The sequence below is a fragment of the Gossypium hirsutum genome, chromosome A11 (assembly GCF_007990345.1).
Source record: "Gossypium hirsutum isolate 1008001.06 chromosome A11, Gossypium_hirsutum_v2.1, whole genome shotgun sequence".
NCBI lineage: Eukaryota > Viridiplantae > Streptophyta > Magnoliopsida > Malvales > Malvaceae > Gossypium > Gossypium hirsutum.
The window spans coordinates 2,402,281-2,423,925 of record NC_053434.1 but is presented as its reverse complement, the minus strand read 5'-3'; the positions used below and the strand labels follow the sequence as shown (position 1 = coordinate 2,423,925).

At 33.7% G+C, this 21,645-nt stretch overlaps 2 protein-coding genes and 1 long non-coding RNA gene across 3 annotated transcripts; all 3 read right to left on the bottom strand.

The window, feature by feature from the left end:
- Positions 1-1,513: 1,513 nt before the first annotated feature.
- Positions 1,514-13,242, bottom strand: LOC121209600 (uncharacterized). Its single transcript, XR_005904731.1, has 2 exons — positions 12,911-13,242; positions 1,514-2,944 (listed from the first exon to the last, which is right to left on the bottom strand). It is a non-coding gene; the product is annotated as an uncharacterized lncRNA (long non-coding RNA).
- Positions 13,243-15,833: 2,591 nt separating this feature from the next.
- On the bottom strand, positions 15,834-18,917 carry LOC107924160 (phosphatidylglycerophosphate phosphatase PTPMT1). The gene is made up of 6 exons (XM_016854470.2): positions 17,533-18,917; positions 17,248-17,370; positions 16,979-17,072; positions 16,742-16,824; positions 16,568-16,657; positions 15,834-16,446 (listed from the first exon to the last, which is right to left on the bottom strand). Exons 1-6 carry the CDS (start codon positions 17,767-17,769, stop codon positions 16,072-16,074), a joined length of 1,002 nt encoding a protein of 333 aa, XP_016709959.2. The 5' UTR covers positions 17,770-18,917; the 3' UTR covers positions 15,834-16,071.
- Positions 18,918-19,051: 134 nt separating this feature from the next.
- LOC107924159 (pentatricopeptide repeat-containing protein At5g47360) lies at positions 19,052-21,160 on the bottom strand. Its single transcript, XM_016854469.2, has one exon. The coding sequence runs from the start codon at positions 21,158-21,160 to the stop codon at positions 19,736-19,738; it is 1,425 nt and encodes a 474-aa protein (XP_016709958.2). The 3' UTR covers positions 19,052-19,735.
- Positions 21,161-21,645: the final 485 nt, after the last annotated feature.

The following is a 21,645-nucleotide window of genomic DNA, read 5'->3' as shown; positions in this document are numbered from 1 at the left end:
TACCTCAGATAAATACATTTGAACTTTAATGCGCGATATGATTTAAACGAAGTAAAAAAATAAAAAACGATATATAGAGTATGGAGTAATAATGCATAGATTAAATGCCATGTCAATGAGGGCATGTCATGGCAATATTCACATGATATACTATTTAATACCCACATGGACAAGCGAAGAAGACGAACACATAAATGTAAAACAATTTAAAGTGGATAACACTATGCAATAAGCAATTTATAAAACAACTTGAAATAAATAATAGGATAGTTATAAACGAATAATATATAAAATATAATAGAGTAAATAATAATAAAATTGTTTCGAACACACAATATAAAAATCTTAAAAATGAACAACATGTAAACAGTTTAATTTAAAATTTTTCTACGAAGAATCTAAAATTGATAGTATGTAAAATAGTTTTAAACAATAATATATATATATGAATATTCGAAAATAAATAATATGTGAAAAAAATTAAAATAAATAATAAAAACATATATACAGGTATATATAAAAACAGTTTAATGTAAACAACATATGGAATCTTAAAATGAATAATAAAAGGGGTTAAAATAAGTAATATGGGAAAAACTTTAAAGTATATAATAATAAAACAAGTCGAAATAATAATATAATGAAAAGGCTTGAAATAAATAATAAGTAAAAGGTTTGCAATAAATAATGAAAGTATTTGAAACAATTAACATATAAAATAGCATGACTAAGTAACATGTAAAAATTTAAAATAGATAACACATATACAAATATAGTAAAAAAATGACATGGAAAAGAATCTAAAACAAGAAATGTGTAAAACGGTTTTAAATAACTAATATAAAGGGTTAAAAAAAATAACTAACATATAAAATAATTCAAACTACATAATGTATATAAATGTAAAATATATAATATGTAAATATTTAAAATAAATAAATTATAAAGTAAATTTCAAATAAATAATATGTTAAATGTGTTAAGATAAATAATACACAAAATAAAATATAAAGAGGGGACCCTTTCAAATACATATAAAAGAGCTTACAATAAATAATGTATAAATGAAAATTTTAAAATAAACACTGTACAAAGACAGTTAAAATAAAAATTTACATATAAATATAACTCAAAGTAAAATTTTAAGATAGGAGTATATAAAAAGATTTTGAAATAAGTGAAACATGGAAAGTTCAAAATAAATAACAATAGAAAGAATTTAAAGTGATTAACATATAAACTAGTATAACTAAATAACATATGAGAAATTTTAAAATGCGTATTATATGTGTAAACTAATTTAAAATAAAGGGGACATATAAGATTTCGTAATAATACGTATGATAGACTAAAATAAATAATACATATAATAGCTTAAAATGTATATAATAAACTTAAAATATGAAAAAAATGATTCGAAATAACATATATAAACGAATTTAAAATAAATAAAACAATTTTTAAGAAACTGAACAAACAAGTAAATTAAACAATCTAGGACTAGACTGGAATCAAATTCGAAATTTAGGGGTACAAATTATAAAAATAAAAACAAGGAGGATCTAAATAGGATGCACTGAAACAAACAGGGACCAAACGGGAAAATAGTCCCATTTTCGGACATGTATCCTGTTTCCAAGAGCCCAGCGTACTCAGGATCAAATTGAATCGCGTGAGAAATAAGTGGCCAAAATAAAAAAATAACAAAAAGGTAACTAAAGCACTAAATTGCAGCGCACTGGAGAGGTTGAGGGACCAGGGGGACAAATATCCCTAAAAGCAGAAACATACAAATCATGGAGTTAGTGGCGCCGTTTCACCTTTGACTTTTCAATTAAGCTTTTATTTTAAAACCATTTTAACCTTTATATATTTTTTCTAAAAAACCTAATGCTCTCAAACCCCTCCCCCTTTATCTCTTCCTCCTTTCTTCAGCTAGGGTTTCAACACCCATCATCGCTGGCGGTTCACCGTGCCGAACGGAGAGGGGAGCGGCCACAGGGTAGATCCGGTAAGACTCTCTTCTTCCTTGATTCTTTTTTGTTTTAAAGTAAGTTAATGAAATAAAAAATAAAACAAAGCAAAGATAAATAGAAAGATTGAGATAACAGAGGAAAAAAAATTTAAGTTAACCTTCTAAGCTTTTCTTTTTTCTTTTGTTTTTGATACAAACTTTTTGTATTTCGAAAGAACACCCCTCACATATTTTCGATTGAGGCTTCTTATAGCCGAATACCAAGAAAATTTCTATTGTTTGTTGCGTTTTTGTTCTGTTCTCTGTAGTTGTGTCTCGTTTTGCAGGCGGTGTCAGACGCATGGAGGAGAAGGGCATGCGCGGGGTGTGGTGGTGGTAGTGCGCAAGGTGGCCCATGGTTGGCCTAGCGTGCGGCAGCTGGATGCTTGGGGAGCTGCTAGGGTTTCCTCTTTTTTTTTTTTGGAAAATGTTTAGTGGGCTAGGTTGATTTGGGCCTGTTGGCTAGTCTTTTAGTTTTGTACTTTGGACTTTATTTATTTGGTTTATTGGGTTTTGTTATTTTTTATTTGTATGGGCCAAAAATTGGCCATTACAGTACTTTCGGGAAACTATCGGCTAGAATCGGTGGCGAAGTGAAAATATCAGTGACAGTAAAATATGGAGTTAAATAAGCGGCAAAAAGAGAAATGCCAATTGAAGACATAGCGTCGAGCCAGTTGTTGGCTGAGAGAGTGATGGGAGAGCTTGGGATGGAACAAAGTGAAGAAATGATTTGCCAAAAGAGTGTGCATAGGGAAGCAATGTCGGGGACATGGGTGGGCTTGCCGATGAAGACTAGAAGAGAAAAAAACATGCTGGGCCTTTTAAGAGTAGGTGACTGAGAGGGTTGTGACCCGGTGAGTCGCTCCGAGTTACTCATACCACCAACATTACTAATAGTAATATTATTATCGTCATCTCGATCAGAACCTGTAACATTCCAAAATAGGGCCTAAACGGAACAGTGGTTGCGAAACCACAAATCTGAGGTAGAAAAAAAATTATTTTATTATTATTTTGAGGTTCATGGTATAATTACATGATTGTGCGAAAATTTCGTGATAAAATTCTATGCATAAAGTGCTTAAGTTGAGGTTAGGGACTAAATCGAATAATTTACAAAACTTGCATTCTAGAAGTTTTTAGTATGAAATTATTTTGGAATATTAATTAGGAGATCTTAAATGGTAATTTGACCAATTTTAAGTTCATGGACAAAATTAGGACATGGAAGGAATTTTTGAAAGTTTAGTAAGGAGGGGTATTTTGGTCATTTGGTTATTAACATTAATAAAAAGGTAAAAAGATGATAAAATTGTATCATCTTCTTCAAGTTACCAGCCGAACCTTACCTCTCTCCATAGCTGGGGTTTCTTCAACTTTCAAGCTTTATAGTAAGTGATTCCAAGCCCCGTTTTTAATGATCTTTACGTTTTTTAAGTCCCGGTAGCTCGATAAAGCTTATGCTAGCAATAATTTAAGTTAGGAATCAAATTTGGAAAAATACCCATAGGTGAAATTTGTGTATTTTGATGTTTTATGATGGAATATGAGGCTTTAAATTATGTTAGACAACTTGTGCTACTTGGTTTTAAGTGAAAACGAGTAAAAAGGCTTAATCGGTAAAAATACCTAATAGTCATAAGTACATGTTAGTGTGTGAATTTGATGTTGTCATGGAAGGGAAAAATGATCAGTATGTCATAAAACATAAGAAAATAGGATGAAGTTTAATTTACGAGCCTTGGGGCAAAAGTGCAAATATGTGAAAGTTTAGGGGCAAAAATGTGATTTTTCCAAAGTTTGAGTAAAGGGTTGTTTTGATAAATGTTGATATTAAATAAGCTAAATTTGCTATTATAGATCAAGAAGAGTGAAATTCGGGAGTAGATCGGGGAAAAGAAAAAGTAAAGGACTAAATTGTAAACTTTAGTCACATTTTGTATCGAGGTAAGTTTACAGTAAATAAATGCAATATTCTTTTATTTTACATTATTATTTTCAATTTCCAGCATTTATATATTTATGTTATGAAAATATTTAAAGTCGAATTTAAGGTGAAGTGACAGAGGAAAAGTGTTAGAAAGCCCCGGTTGAACCCTAGGAATGTTAGGATATTAGGGTCGACAGGACAGAACAGAAATGAGCCATGTAAGTCCATATTAGAAATATGGCTTTGGAGACAGGATTGAGCCATGTAAGTCCATATTATATATGGCATTGGAGACAGGAATAATTCATGTAAGTCCATGTCAAAGACATGGCATTGGCAGGGTATTGATAGACAGGAATGACCCTAGTATCCTTAGTATTCCGAGTGGTTCAACGGGTCAGAATACGAGTTAAATTACAGTGAATTAACAGCAAAGGAAAAGTAGATTATATTTATGAAAAAGGAAAGGTCAGGTAAGAAAGAAGGTAAGGGAATAAAGAAGAAGATAGAAATTGAGAAGTAAAGAAATTTATGATGTTAGATGATATTATGCATAATTATCCATTATGTTGAATGTTGTGATTTATTTGCTTGTAAGCTTACTAAGCCTAGTACTTAATCTCTTTATTTTCTTCTTCTTATAGTACTTATCTAGCCACTCGGGGATCGAAGGAAACGTCGGAGGCCGATCACACTATCAAAGAAATAACTCGGTATAATTAGACGTTTTGTTTTGTGTATGGCATGTATAGAAACTTAGCTACTTTTGGTATAATATGAACAATGAATAATGTGTAAATACTTGCTAGTGATTAGCTAATAAAAATGGCCGATGATATGCATGTTTATTAATATGTATGATTGAATGGTGATTATCACATGAAAATTATGAAAAATGTGAAAGTAACCTAAAAACAGATTCAAGTAACAGAAATGACGTAAATTTGAAAAATCACTAAAAATTGTAGAAACATAGTTTGAAGATGAATAATATATTAAATTAAATCTTATTATGTCTATTTTCTTATGGAATAAGAAAAACAGGTAAAGGTATTATATTATATGATATATCTGAGTTTTAGTGAAACAGGGTCAGAGCGATTTCTGGATCCCCTGTTTCAACTTTGGAAATTCACCATAAATTGTAAAAAACTAATTAGAAGGTTTAATTTATATGGTTATAATCCTTGTTGAGTCTAGTTTTAAGAGAAACAAATGGCTTAGTGATATGAATTTTGTACAGGAAGAAACATGGTTCGTAGCAAGAAGAGGTTAGTGTAGTCGAGTTTTGAAACAAGGGAAACTTTAACTAATAAACTGTACTAATTGGCCAAGTCAAAAATCTATGAAAAAATTAGTGGATAGATATATGAGTCTAGTTTCAGGAAAAATTTACGGATCTTAATTTTGAGTTTTGGAACTCAAGATATGAATTTTTAGGCGACTACGATGCAGAATGGCAGCACATTCCGAAAAGCATAAATAAACAATTTAAAACTATTTAAGTGATAGATTAAGTTTAGTAATGGCTCGTGCTCGATTCTGGCAACAGTCTCGGGTAAGGAGTGTTACATGTATTGGTATCAGAGCAGGTTTAGTCGGTTCTCGGAACAGTTAGTGTGAGAAAAAGTCTAGCTATACATGCCATACTTGTATTTTGATAGTGTGACGACTCCTGACAATTTTTTTTAATAAACATTTTGTTTTATAGTAATGGATCCCGGGCGAGCTGGTGATGATGATGTAGAAAGTAATGCGCCTGCTTCCACAGAAGGGGCAGCGCCATCTGAGAATAGGCCAGTAATAGTTGATCAAGGAGGAGTGACTCGAGAAGCTTTCTTCCGAGCTTTGAATGATTTGTTTGCCGAGTTCGTTCGTACGAATCCGGCAGTTAGACCTCCACCCCCTCATGATTCTCAGGCTACCCATGCAGCTCAAGCTTCCCCAGTCACAGGTACAGTGGTAAGAGAAAAGCCACCAGTTGATAGAATCAGGAAACAAGGGGCAGAAGAGTTCCGAGCAACAAAAGATGATGATGCAGAAAGAGCATAATTTTGGTTAGAAAATACTATCAGAGTCTTTGACGAATTATCTTGTACACCCGAGGAGTGTATAAAATGTGTAGTATCACTTCTTAGAGACTCAGCCTACTACTGGTGGAAGACACTTGTATCAGTTGTACCGAAAGAGAGGGTCACTTGGGATTTCTTTCAGGAAGAATTTCGTAAAAAGTACATCAGTCAGAGGTTTATTGACCAGAAAAGAAAGGAATTCCTGGAATTGAAACAAGGCAATATGACGGTGACCGATTATGAGCGTGAATTTGTCAGGCTCAGTAAATATGCTCAAGAATGTGTGTCCACAGAGGCTATCATGTGTAAAAGGTTTGAGGATGGGTTAAATGATGATATCCGACTGTCAGTGGGTGTCCTAGAAATAAAAGAGTTCGTTATTTTAGTTGAGAGAGCCTGTAAGGCAGAGGAGCTATTAAAAAGAAAAGACAAAGTTGAGACAGAGACACAAGATACAAAGAAGAGACAGATGAGCAGATCATTTCAGGCTACATCCAAGAGGCCCAAAGAGTTTTCTACCAGATCTAGCTTTTCGGCAGGGCAATCTAGTCAGAATAGAGGTAGCAGATTTAAGGATCCGAAGGCTCAGACCACCTCGACTACGAGTGTAGGTAATGTCAGACAGGGTAGATCAGGGTGTCCACGGTGTGGTAGACTTCATTATGGTCCTTGTCGGGCAGGCGAAAATGTTTGCTATAAATGTGGTGCTCCAGATCATTTTGTACGAGAATGTCCAGAAGTGGCTAGCCGAGAGGTAACACAGAGTGCTAGATCCGGAAATGCTCCTACTAGAGGCAGATCACCGAAGCAACTAGGAGTAGGAGCAAGTAACAGAGGTACCTCTAGAGATTCGGCTGTGAGACCAGATGTTAGAGCCCCTGCAAGGACTTATGCTATTCGTGCACGCGAAGAGGCATCCTCCCCCGATGTGATTACGGGTACATTTTCTCTACATGATATTAATGTCATTGCTCTGATTGATCCGGGTTCGACTCATTCTTATGTTTGTATGAAATTGATGCCTAGTATAAGTATGCCTATAGAATCTACAAAATTTGTGATTAAAGTATCGAATCCATTAGGCAAGCATGTATTAGTAGATAAAGTATGTAGAAATTGTCCTTTAATGATTAGAGGCTACTGTTTTCCGGCCGATCTCATGCTATTGCCATTTGATGAGTTTGATGTGATTCTTGGTATGGATTGGTTGACTACTCATGATGTGATAGTGAATTGTAGAAAGAAATTCATTGAGTTGAAGTGTGAAAATGGTGAAATTCTTCGGGTTAATTCAGAAGAGTCAGATAGTTCATTTCCCATAATTTCTGTTATGTCTGCTCAGAAATACTTGAGAAAAGGGTATGAAGCTTATCTTGCTTTTGTGTTGAACACTAAAGATCCAGAATTGAAAATTGAATCAGTACCTGTGGTATGTGAGTTTCCCGATGTGTTTCCGGAAGAACTACCAGGTTTGCCTCCTGTTAGAGAAGTTGAGTTTGGTATTGAGTTGATTCCAGGTACCACGCCCATTTCTATTGCTCCTTATAGAATGGCTCTATTGGAATTGAAAGAATTGAAAGCTCAGTTGCAGGAATTAACAGATAAAGGCTTTGTAAGACCCAGTAGTTCACCATGGGGTGCACCAGTGCTATTTGTGAAAAAAAAAAGACGGATCGATGAGATTGTGCATAGATTATCGGCAACTTAACAAGGTAACAGTAAAGAACAAGTATCCATTGCCTAGAATTGATGATTTGTTTGATCAATTGAAGGGAGCTACTGTGTTTTCCAAGATAGATTTGAGATCCGGATACTATCAGTTGCGAGTTAAAGAGTCAGATGTCCTGAAGACTGCTTTCCAGACTAGGTATGGTCATTATGAGTTCCTTGTGATGCCATTTGGTTTGACTAATGCTCCTGCCATTTTCATGGACTTAATAAACCGAATTTTTAGACCATACTTAGATAAGTTTGTAGTTGTGTTCATTGATGATATTTTGATTTATTCTCATGATGAGACTGAGCATGCAGAGCATTTGAGAACAGTTTTACAAATTCTGAGAGATAATCAGTTGTATGCCAAGTTTAGCAAAATGAGTTCTGGTTACGAGAAGTTGGATTTCTTGGACATATTGTCTCAGGTGAAGGTATTAAGGTTGATACGAGTAAGATTTTAGCCATTGTTGATTGGAAGCCTCCTAGAAATGTATCAGAAGTTAGAAGTTTTCTTGGTCTTGCCGGATATTATAGACGATTTGTGGAGGGATTTTCCATGATAGCTACCCCGTTGACGAGACTGCTACGGAAGGATGTTAAGTTTGAATGGACTGAGAAGTGCCAACAAAGTTTTGACAAGTTAAAGGCATTGTTGACGGAAGCTCCTATCTTAGTACAGCCGGAACCGGGTAAAGAATTTATGATTTACAGTGATGCATCCTTGAATGGGCTCGGTTGTGTACTCATGCAGGAAGGAAAGGTAATTGCTTATGCCTCTAGACAATTGAAGCCACATGAGAAAAATTATCCGACACATGATTTAGAGCTAGCTGCTATTGTATTTGCATTGAAGATTTGGAGACATTATTTGTATGGTGAAAGGTGCCGGATATTTACCGATCATAAAAGCTTGAAATACTTGATGACTCAAAAAGACTTGAATTTGAGGCAAAGAAGATGGTTGGAATTGCTTAAAGATTATGAGTTAGTGATTGATTATCACCCAGGTAAGGCAAATGTAGTTGCTGATGCTTTAAGCAGGAAACTTTTATTTACATTGCGAGCTTTGAATACCAATTTAGCCATGTCAGATGATGGTTATATTTTAGCTGAATTTAGAGCTAAACCGGTATTTCTTGAAGAGATTTGTGAAGCTCAGAAAGATGATAATGAGTTACAAGCTAAAAGAGTTCAATGTGAGTCAAGCATAGAATCAGATTTCTGGATTGGTTCTGATGGTTGTTTGATGTTTAGAGACAGAATTTGTGTACCAAAGAATGATGAGCTTATTCGAAAGATTTTACAGGAAGCACATAGCAGTTCTTTATCTATTCATCCAGGCAGTACAAAAATGTATAATGATTTGAAGAAATTGTATTGGTGGGTAGGAATGAAAAGAGATATTTCAGAGTTTGTTTCTAGATGCTTGATTTGTCAACAGGTAAAGGTCGAACATCAGGTACCCTCAGGATTATTGCAACCTGTGCTAGTTCTGGAATGGAAATGGGACAGAGTTACTATGGATTTTGTGACAGGATTGCCGTTAACACTGAAAAAGAAAGATGCAGTATGGGTTGTGATTGATAAGCTAGCTAAGTCGGCTCATTTTATCCCAATCCGTATGGATTATTCACTTGACAAGTTGGCCGAGTTATACATTTCAGAGATAGTTAGACTACATGGAGTGCCATTATCGATCATTTCAGACAGAGATCCAAGATTTACTTCACGGTTCTGGAAGAAGTTACAAGAGGCTTTAGGTACGAAGTTGAGTTTTAGTACGGCTTTTCACCCTCAGACCGATGGTCAGTCAGAGAGAGTTATTCAGGTACTTGAAGATATGCTTAGATGTTATGTATTAGAATTTCAAGGTAGTTGGGAAAAATACTTACCATTGGTAGAGTTTGCCTACAATAATAGTTATCAGTCAAGTTTGAAGATGGCACCTTATGAAGCTTTGTATGGACGTAAATGCCACACACCTTTATATTGGACAGAGCTTAAAGAAAGCCAGATTTACGGGGTTGATCTAGTTAAAGAAACAGAAGAAAAAGTGAAAGTTATCAGAAATTATTTAAAAGCAGCTTCAGACAGGCAGAAGTCGTATGCAGATTTAAAAAGAAAAGAGATCGAATATCAAGTTGGTGACAAAGTTTTTTTGAAAGTATCCCCGTGGAAGAAAGTTCTCAGATTTGGCAAGAAAGGCAAACTACGTCCACGTTTTATTGGACCGTTTGTAGTGATTGAGAGAGTCAGACCATTAGCATATCGGTTAGCTTTGCCGATTGAGTTAGAGAAGATTCATAATGTATTTCATGTGTCTATGCTACGTCGTTATCGTTCAGATCCGTCACATGTGATTTCTCAGACAGAGGTTGAGATTCAGCCAGACATGACTTACGGTGAAGAACCGGTAAAGATTCTAGCTCGAGAGGTAAAACAATTAAGGAACAAAAGTATTGTACTTGTGAAAGTACTATGGAATAGACATGGGGTAGACGAGGCTACATGGGAACCCGAAGAGGCTATGCGAAAACAATACCCATATCTCCTCACAGGTATGATTTTCGGGACGAAAATCCCTAAAGGGGGGGAGAAATGTAACATTCCGAAATAGGGCCTAAACGGAACAGTGGTTGCGAAACCACAAATTCGAGGTAGAAAAAAATTTATTTTATTATTATTTTGAGGTTCATGGTATGATTACATGATTGTGCGAAAATTTCGTGATAAAATTCTATGCATAAAGTGCTTAAGTTGAGGTTAGGGACTAAATCGAATAATTTGCAAAACTTGCATTCTAGAAGTTTTTAGTATGAAATTATTTTGGAATATTAATTAGGATATCTTAAATGGTAATTTGACCATTTTAAGTTCATGGACAAAATTAGGACATGGAAGGAATTTTTGAAAGTTTAGTAAGGAGGGGTATTTTGGTCATTTGGTTATTAACATTAATAAAAAGGTAAAAAGATGATAAAATTGTATCTTCTTCAAGTTACCAGCCGAACCTTACCTCTCTCCATAGCTGGGGTTTCTTCAACTTTCAAGCTTTATAGTAAGTGATTCCAAGCCCCGTTTTTAATGATCTTTACGTTTTTTAAGTCCCGGTAGCTCGATAAAGCTTATGCTAGCAATAATTTAAGTTAGGAATCAAATTTGGAAAAATACCCATAGGTGAAATTTGTGTATTTTGATGTTTTATGATGGAACATGAGGTTTTAAATTATGTTAGACAACTTGTGCTACTTGGTTTTAAGTGAAAACGAGTAAAAAGGCTTAATCGGTAAAAATACCTAATAGTCATAAGTACATGTTAGTGTGTGAATTTGATGTTGTCATAGAAGGGAAAAATGATCAGTATGTCATAAAACATAAGAAAATAGGATGAAGTTTAATTTACGAGCCTTGGGGCAAAAGTGCAAATATGTGAAAGTTTAGGGGCAAAAATGTGATTTTGCCAAAGTTTGAGTAAAGGGTTGTTTTGATAAATATTGATATTAAATAAGCTAAATTTGCTATTATAGATCAAGAAGAGCGAAATTCGGGAGTAGATCGGGGAAAAGAAAAAGTAAAGGACTAAATTGTAAACTTTAGTCACATTTTGTATCGAGGTAAGTTTACAGTAAATAAATGCAATATTCTTTTATTTTACATTATTATTGTCAATTTCCAGCATTTATATATTTATGTTATGAAAATATTTAAAGTCGAATTTAAGGTGAAGTGACAGAGGAAAAGTGTTAGAAAGCTCCGGTTGAACCCTAGGAATGTTAGGATATTAGGGTTGACAGGACAGAACAGAAATGAGTCATGTAAGTCCATATTAGAAATATGGCTTTGGAGACAGGATTGAGCCATGTAAGTCCATATTATATATGGCATTGGAGACAGGAATAATTCATGTAAGTCCATGTCAAAGACATGGCATTGGCAGGGTATTGATAGACAGGAATGACCCTAGTATCCTTAGTATTCCGAGTGGTTCAACGGGTCAGAATACGAGTTAAATTACAGTGAATTAACAGCAAAGGAAAAGTAGATTATATTTATGAAAAAGGAAAGGTCAGGTAAGAAAGAAGGTAAGGGAATAAAGAAGAAGATAGAAATTGAGAAGTAAAGAAATTTATGATGTTAGATGATATTATGCATAATTATCCATTATGTTGAATGTTGTGATTTATTTGCTTGTAAGCTTACTAAGCCTAGTGCTTAATCTCTTTATTTTCTTCTTCTTATAGTACTTATCTAGCCACTCGGGGATCGAAGGAAACGTCGGAGGCCGATCACACTATCAAAGAAATAACTCGGTATAATTAGACGTTTTGTTTTGTGTATGGCATGTATAGAAACTTAGCTACTTTTGGTATAATATGAACAATGAATGATGTGTAAATACTTGCTGGTGATTAGCTAATAAAAATGGCCGATGATATGCATGTTTATTAATATGTATGATTGAATGGTGATTATCACATGAAAATTATGAAAAATGTGAAAGTAACCTAAAAACAGATTCAAGTAACAGAAATGACGTAACTTTGAAAAATAACTAAAAATTGTAAAAACATATTTTGAAGATGAATAATATATTAAATTAAAGCTTATTATGTCTATTTTCTTATGGAATAAGAAAAACAGGTAAAGGTATTATATTATATGATATATCTGAGTTTTAGTGAAACAGGGTCAGAGCGATTTCTGGATCCCCTGTTTCAACTTTGGAAATTCACCATAAATTGTAAAAAACTAATTAGAAGGTTTAATTTATATGGTTATAATCCTTGTTGAGTTTAGTTTTAAGAGAAACAAACGGATTAGTGATATGAATTTTGTACAGGAAGAAACATGGTTCGTAGCAAGAAGAGGTTAGTGCAGTCGAGTTTTGAAACAAGGGAAACTTTAACTAATAAACTGTACTAATTGGCCAAGTCAAAAATCTATGAAAAAAATTAGTGGATAGATATATGAGTCTAGTTTCAGGAAAAATTTACGGATCTTAATTTTGAGTTTTGGAACTCAAGATATGAATTTTTAGGCGACTACGACGCAGAATGGCAGCACATTCCGAAAAGCTTAAATAAACAATTTAAAACTATTTAAGTGATAGATTAAGTTTAGTAATGCCTCGTGCTCGATTCTGGCAACAGTCTCGGGTAAGGAGTGTTACAGAACCAATATCCTGAAATGCTCCATGATTCTTACTATTTTTGTTAAGAAAAGATTTTCGAATTGATTTGAGCGGGAAGTTGACAAATGCCTCTAAATTGTGCAAGATATTCCAATGGATGCGAAGTATTTTCTCTTACTTTGAAGGGTATCTTAGTGAATGTCTAATTGTTCTGGGCCAAGAATATGTGGCCTTCATTGGCAGGTTGCGGGTTTAATATTTTGATTTTATTAATGAATGTCTCGTAAAACATTAAGAAAATATTTTTTAACGGAAGTTTTATTTCAATAGTTAATCATCTTAGATTTAATGCTCCTGTTCATTTACTCAAAAAATAATCTACTTTTTTTTAAGCATAATGATAAACTTATGTTATCAATTTTCATTTTTTTTGAATCTTAACTTTCAAATTTTAAAAAGATGTGTGTAGGACCAAATTTCTGCCCGGGCCCAATCAAATCAGCCCAAATTAAACACCCCACTAAACCGACCACTAACTCCATCACCCTACTAAACCATCCACTACCTCCATCACCCCCACACCCTACTAAACCATCCACTACCTCCATCACCCCCACTACCTCCATCACCCTATTTGTTATAAGTTGTAAAATTTGACTATAAAAGCCATGGAAAAACTATTGTAAGGGGGGGAATTTTTTCGAGAATACAATACTAAATCAAAGAGAATACAAATCAGATTTTTAAGGTAACTTTTTATATTATTCAATTTTGTTTACTTTGGCGTTCACATTTTTTCTTTACACAAACGAAAAAAGGGAAAAGAGAGGGAGTTTACCTCTAATTTTATTTCCTTTCTAATTTTGCCCCAAAGTTTTCATTTTTAATTCAATTTAACCCCTTTTTATTTTTGTTATTTTATTGTTAAATTAACTAATTTGAGCTTTATGCTCATTATTTTTATATTTGTTTTTTTTATTTTCTATTAATTTAATTAATTTGAGTTATGTTTCATATTATTATATTATTTATTTACTATTATATATTTATTATGTAAATATATATATATATATTTTTAAGCGAAGTTAATTATTTTAAATATAAATTTCTATTATACATAGACTTATTATATTATTATTTTTATACCATTGTTTATTATCGGTTACTATTTTTATATCAAATTATTATTTACTATTTCTCACTATTACTAATTTAACATTGTTATTCCAATTTTTTTTACTATTATCCCCCATATTTAATGTTATCGTCAACATATTTTTTGTTATTATCATCATGTTTTTAATATTATTATTAATACTATTAGCACAATGTTTATTACATTATTCTATTTATTATTACTGTTGTTTTATTAATTATTTCTATTAATTACTATTATTATTTTTTATTATTTATATATGGTTAGCATTATTCTCATATTATTATTTTCATGTTGTCTATTATCATTATTTTTAAAAAAATCTATGTCCTTAATTTATTTATCCATTGATCTTCTCTCAAAATTTTTCAAAATGAAGGCAATGTTTGGTATTTAAAGAATTCGAAGAATCGTGCCCTAACGTACTGGGTTTCGCTTTCTTTATTTGTCTTGAATATTCGAATATCCTCTTACCAATTCACTTTCAAAAATTTTCAAAATAAAGGCAATGTTCAGTATTTAAAGAATTCGAAGAATCGTGCCTTAACGTACTGAGTTTCGCTTTCTTTGTTTGTTTTGAATATTCAAATATCCTCTTAAGGCTAAAATGCACGTTTTAAAGGCAAGCTCACAATTGAGGGTCAAAAATGTTGTGTCCTAACGTACTGGATGTAATGTTTTACCTTGAGGTGAGATGGTCTTTAATACACATTTGACTTACTTAAATGTTTTAAAAGCCAATAAAAGGAGGATCGCGTTTTGAACTCTATCCAAATATTTAATTTTCGACATTAAGACACTAAATAATCAATCAAGTACCAATTTTGGGCGCGTCGAAGTGCTAATCATTCCTCGTACGTAACTAACTCCCGAACCGATTTTCAATTTTCGCAGACCAAAATCGTCGTTTTGAAAATTTTAATTATTTATTAAAAACGACCGTGTTTTGAGGTGATCCAATCACACCCCATTAAAAACGATTGGTGGCGACTCCCAACTTTTCGTTTTTTAAAGTCGATTTCCCGTTTTCAAAAAAATGGTTTCGACAATGTGAATAAATATATTTAAAAAAAAGCTATAAACTTTTAATAATTTATTAAATTTATAATTTGATGAAACACGTAAACCATCACGTAACACATCCATCAGTTTATTCATTTAACAAAAAATCAATTTGACAATGCTAAAAGTTAAGATCAAAAAGTGACAAAATTGAAGTCAAAAGGGGCGACATCGGTTTCCGTTTTAATAGCTTTGGTTTCCACTAATTATGAGATGATGATAAAGTAAGACGTGGAAATGGTGATGATTTCTTTTATAAAGATATCATTATCCAAAAAGGAATTGTACATGCAAAAATTCAAATCTTAAAAGTTAAGAAAAATAGATTAAGATAAGGAGAGATAATGGTTAAAAATTGTATGGATAGATCACAGATGATCAACACAAGCAGCAGCGGCTGGATTTTTTTTACGTTAAATAAAGTTAATTTATTCGATGTAACAAACTTATGCTTAGTATAAAGTAACGTATAATTTCGACTCCTGCCATTATTTATTATAACTACTGTCGCAATAAATACATAGCCATAAGTTAAATATTATCTGCTTCAGCCCATTTGATCTCATCCCCAAAATACAACACCCAAATGTTACAGATACACAATCGCTGTGAAATTCATGATTACCTGATCCTAAAATAAAAAAGGAAAATGATTCAACAACATAATATGCCAAGATGACCGCTCTTTGTAATTACCTAGCATGCAATTAAGGCATGGTTTATCATAAATAATCCAGAGAAGGCAGCACTTCGTTAAGACATGTAAAATATTTGCATATAATATGAGAACGATATACAATTTGATCCTTAAGCAGTTATGCTCCATCTTTTGTTCCATTCATAAGCAACGGCAACTCAATTTACAAGGGAAGAACAAGCATATATACTTTGCTTCAGCCTAAAGAAAATATTATTCGCGATTTATTTATGTACGTACAAGAGAAGGTAAAAAGGGACGATGTTACCTACAACATCTCCTGCAGGTTTTCAGTAGACATGGATGTCCACATTGATGGTACTTCCAAGGCAGCTGCTTTCTGTAGCGAGTTTCTTTGCTGAAATCTTTTGATGTGCTTGGCAGGTTAGCCACAAGCACGAGATTCTTGCTAGTGCTGCCTGACCAACAACTCTAACTCGATAAACCATGCTAAGATCTGCCCATATTGTACTTCCCGTGGCACCTGATTCAAGACTCTGGTCGTATCCATCGAGATCAGCTTCTGTTACCACCACTACTGAACCATCATCATAAGTCACAAGGTCTCGTGCAGGTGACAAGTCTGAAGTTCTTAAAATTAAATCCATCATGTAGCTGTGGAAGCCAGCCTTCCTCATTTTAAGATAGTAGAACTCTTCAACAGCCTGCAATTGAAAGAATGAGAGAGACTACTCAAACCCATTGTTTCAAAATCATGGTGATAGAAATACCAATTCATTATTCCTGAACTCTCTATTCGAGAAAGTGGAACCCGAGACATTATACCTGCCATTGGGAAGCAGCTAAACGCACCCTTGGCCTGATCAACTTCACATAATCATATGCAGAAACAGGTGTCATCTGCTTATAGTATACCTATGTAGAACCAAAATTCATCAGTGCAGCTAGAACCAACAAGTATTATGGTCCACACAACTTTATAGTCTATATAGCACTAACCAGGTAACACAATACAATGGTTGTGCTGCGGCCACGACCAGCTTTACAGTGGACATATGTAGCTTGCCCAAGTGACACATTTCCTTCAGGAAAAAGAAATAAATAACATTTCAGCAAGAGAAATTAAAAAAAAAAAAGCATTGAGAAACATTTGAACTATGGTACAATTTTTGTAAGAAAAAGGCCACTATCAGGCAAACTTGACCAACATAAGCAAAGCCCTCAAAGAACACTTACTATGAATGAAATCAATTGCTTGGCATATTGATGTCAAAGATGGTGCAAAGTAGTAGTCTCTTGTAGGGATCACCAAATGGTTAATGCCATAATTCTACCACAATATTGCAGAAAGAAAATTAACAACGTTAAACATTAAAGGATTAACAGCATAATGAAATGAAAATTTTCATAATGTAAAAAGAGACAACATTCACAAAATAAACATACAAGGTCTTGAAAAGTAGTAAAATATGAATAATGTAAATATATTAGAACGGAATGCCCACATGATAAAGAGATGTAGGAACCAGAGTTTCGTAAGGCTCGTTTAGTGTGATTACTCCACGAACACCATTCTCCTTTAGCCTTGGAACATCAGTAGGAAATGGAACAGCACCTAACAGTATAAACTGGAAAAAGAAAAAGAAAGTCATACTAGAACTTGTAAAATAACTGTGCACTTGTAAGAATAGCAGATGACAATATAGATTATCCAAATACACATTATAAACATCATCTTCAACAACATAAACTACTTAAGATGAACAAGACATGAACTTTAAGCTATATACCTCATCAACTCTATCCCACCACCGGAACTCAGGCTGAATCTTGTTCCTAACAACATTGTAAAACAAGGTCGGGTAAAACAGTGCACGAGCCCCCGCACCTACCAATACCCTTTTCGCATCCCATTCCTCAACGCTTCTTTCAATACCCAAGATCTCATTACTTCCATAATAACTCTTATTTTCTTCTTCTCCAGCTCTTTCCGCCCCTTCCCCTGCCTTCAATTCCTCAATATGCATAGCCCCAAGAATTCAACAGAAATGAAAACAAATACGCACAAAATTGCAAACCCTAATCACCGAATTTACAGAATTTGGATAATTTGGATAATTTGATCAAAGCAGAAAAGGAAACCCAACAAAAAAAACGAAATATTTATAATCCTTTTCCAACACAAACCCTAATGCTTTAAATTTGAACAGGAAATGGAATGAAACATGACCGGATTATGATTTCTAAACGAAATCACCAACGTATTTTGAAAAAAGAGGGTCGATCGACGGCGGGAACAAGCCGGAGATGACGTCGATTGATCGAACGGTGATCGATTGATGGAAAGGGGAAACCCTACCCCTGATTTTCCCTTTTTTCCCCGATTTTTTGGTGGGAAATCGTGAAGAGATGATTTCCTGGATTCCACTCCTCCGTTTTTTGCACTTACAACAAACTTCGAAGAAAATTATTAAAATAAAACAAAGAGGAGAAATCGCGAAATTCAGAAATTTATATCTGGATGAGGGAGGAGATCTAAAATGACGGGGCACGATTAGCAGGTACTTCTGACAAGTGGATAAATAAATGACACGTGTTGAGTTAAGGTACGTAGGGCATTTTCCACTGCATATATAGTTTTCTAATTATCACTTCACAAACAAAATTCAATAAATTCTCCCCATCAAAATAAAAGTAACATTCAATCTTTTTTATAACTCGGCACGTATTGATTTTTAAATAATGATAAAAAATCATTTCTAAGTATGAATTATCCTTACACACATTTATTACAACAAATCTTTAAAATATTAGTTGAAAAATATATTTATTTTTTCAGGTTAATTAATATAATTTTATCCGTCTCCAAAAAAATAAAAAACTTTACATTTTACTTTCAATGAATACATGTTTATACACGCATGAATTTTAAACCAGAGATAAAAAGGAAACATTGGAAGGCCATCATAACAATTTCATCACTTTTCTTGTAATTATAAAATATGACCATGTAATCTTTACAAATTTGACATTTAACCAATATATTTTTAAGAATTTAATGTTTCTATTTTTCATATTGACTGCCGTAATATTTTAAAAAAAATACTCACTTCATAATAATGTAGTTAAAAAGATGACATTGTAATGAAATTAAATTTAAAAAAATAATTTTAATTGCATTAATAATTAGATCTAAATTCTAAAATCTGAAAAATAGAAGGATTAAATTTTAAATTTATGAAGAGTGGAGTTAATGACATATTTTAACATTCTTCTAAATTAAACAATACAGAAAGGAAAAAAGCAAGGGGAAAAAACAACATTCTTAAATAATGTAAATCCAGTTCATACCAAAAAGAAACTGACAAGGAACATAACATGGTGGTTTTAAAGCATTCTTTTTCAGCCAATCTAATCCGAAAAAAAAGCACATGGAATTTAAGCTGTTCACAAGTAAGTAACAAAAGCTAAATGAACCAGTCATTCATGTGAGCTCCATTTCAGCATCGATAAGAACCCTAAAACGCAAAGAGCTGGAAAACAAAATTGCTAACTGTGTATAACAAAAAGACAATGACATCGGGAGGTGGAGACTCACAGTTTCCCATACATCTCTTTTTTTTTTTTTAAATCAATGCACCAATGATACTTTCAAGATGCATTGCAATTTCCAAATGAATAGAATTCACTCATGACGCAGTACTTACATAGATTTTGATAAGCTTGGGTTCCCTGTGATCAATAAAAGCTCGTGAACATTAAGATCTCTACCAAACGGCATTATGAACTACACTAGCAACCTGATCTGCAACTATGGCTTTGCTTAGCACCAAATGGCATTATGAAGTAAGTACACTGGCAACCTGATATGCAACTATGGCTTTGCTTAGCAAGGTAGCATCATTATACAGATCGCTTCGGCATTCAGAATATACCAATTAGGGTGATTAACAAGAGAAAGATTAATAGGGTAAATTGAGATATTTGAAAATATCACCTAGCAATCCTACTGAGCTGAATAGCTAGCTCCTTATCTCCAGAGTTTTTCAGATGTTCGATGATTTTGTTAACATAAATAGCTTTCAAGCGAATCCTTTTATTAAGCATTGACCTAGCAAGCTTTGCAGCTTCAACTGAGAGGCTTTGCTGACACAGGCCAACCAAAAGAATAGAATAGATATCAGAATCAATGGATGACAAGAATCGCATCTGCTCAATTTCATCATATAAGCAAAAACCATCAAGCACTCGTCCCTTGCGACAGATCTCCCTAATCATGAGACTACAAGCAATGCCATCTGGTTTGGCCCCACTTGCTAACATCTTCCTAAAGAGAATCTCTGCCTCATCAAGTCTATTAATCCTAATCAAAGACACCACAAGAGCACTATAGCAATCACCATCAGAAACACCACGTCCAGCAACTTTATCAATCAACTTATACGCTTCTTCAACATGTCCCTCAGCACAAAATCCTTCGATCAAAGTAATAACAGTTACACGGTTAGGAGCACACCCACAAGTTTCCATTCTATCCAAAATTCTCAATGCCTCCATTGTATGACCCTTCTCACAAAAGCTTTTAATTACAGACGTATATGTGATGACATTTGGACTACAACTCCCACCTGTTGTCTCCATCTCCTCCAAAAACTCCAATGCTTTCTCCGTACTCCCATGCATACAAATACCCTCAAGAATCACAGAATACACCAAGGCATTTGGAGAAAACCCTTGGTCCCTCATAGCCTGAAACAACTCACAAGCATTCTCCAATCTACCAGCATTACAGAACCCCTTGATCATCGCAAAATAAGTGATCATATCAGGATAAAGATCAATCAAGCCGATCTCTTTCATCAATTTATTAGCCATATCCATATCCCCTTTCTCACAAAACAGCCTGATAACGACATTATAAATGGTAATATCCGGACGTAAGTTAAATTCACGCACTTTCCTCAATACCAACAATGCTTCATCAGCAATCCTAGCTTCTTTACACAAATTCAAAATAACTTTGAACATTTTAACATTAACCAAACACTTTTCCACCTTGTAAGCTTCAATAACATCCAAAATAAGAAATGGACTTTGCTTAATTTTCAAAAATTCACAAGCTTTGCTGTACATATAAGAACTATACCTACAATTTGATTGAAGACCTGCCCATATAAAAAACCTCAGGCCCATTTGAGATATATCAAAGGAACATCTTTTTAACACCTCACAGACACAGTTTGGGTCCAATTTGGCATTGACTAACGCAAGGGTTTTCTCTACATTGCTTTGTTTTTTCTCTAAAAGGGTGAAGAATTTGTCGGCAGAAGAAGTCGAGCTGAATTGAAGAGTGAAAACTTTTCTTTGTTTCGGGTAAATTGAGAGTGAAATCAACCGGGAGAGTGAAGCAATTGACATGGGGATTCTAGAACAAAACAATAAGGGCAAATCTTACCCGATATAAAGAGATTGTTTCTGAATGAGGTTGGCTGAGCTTTGGCACAAATGAGGGTATATTGAGTTGTTCGTACGCGGCCCAGTACTGTCCGGTCAACTCATAGCCAGGCAACCATGATCTTATAGACGACCCTGCATTATAGTCGTAGAGCAACTTTTTTAAGGTAATTTACAATTATATCTTAAAGTATAATTGTTAATGTTACAAATTACAATGTTAGTTGAACATATAAAAGTATCCAAGTTGAATATATGTTTGAACATGAGTATTTAAGTATAATTTTCATTTTGTTAAAAATATATCAGTATCGAGCATATATCCAATTTTTGTACTCAAATATGAGTCCGGTCTGTAAAACCCAAAACCACAACATTTCCTAAGCCAAAGGTTATTGGCATATTAGCAAAACTCATGGCTAAGCTTATTGGCATATTGACAGACTCTA

What these genes read in the sequence shown, in the direction of transcription:
- LOC107924160 (XM_016854470.2), bottom strand. Translation starts at nt 17,769, where the DNA reads ATGCATATTGAGGAATTGAAGGCAGGGGAAGGGGCGGAAAGAGCTGGA. An exon ending in GGTGGGATAGAGTTGATGAG is followed by an intron (nt 17,371 to 17,532) that starts GTATATAGCTTA and finishes TTCTTTTTCCAG; the next exon opens with TTTATACTGTTAGGTGCTGT. An exon ending in CCATTGTATTGTGTTACCTG is followed by an intron (nt 16,658 to 16,741) that starts GTTAGTGCTATA and finishes GGTTCTACATAG; the next exon opens with GTATACTATAAGCAGATGAC.
- LOC107924159 (XM_016854469.2), bottom strand. Translation starts at nt 21,160, where the DNA reads ATGTCAATTGCTTCACTCTCCCGGTTGATTTCACTCTCAATTTACCCG.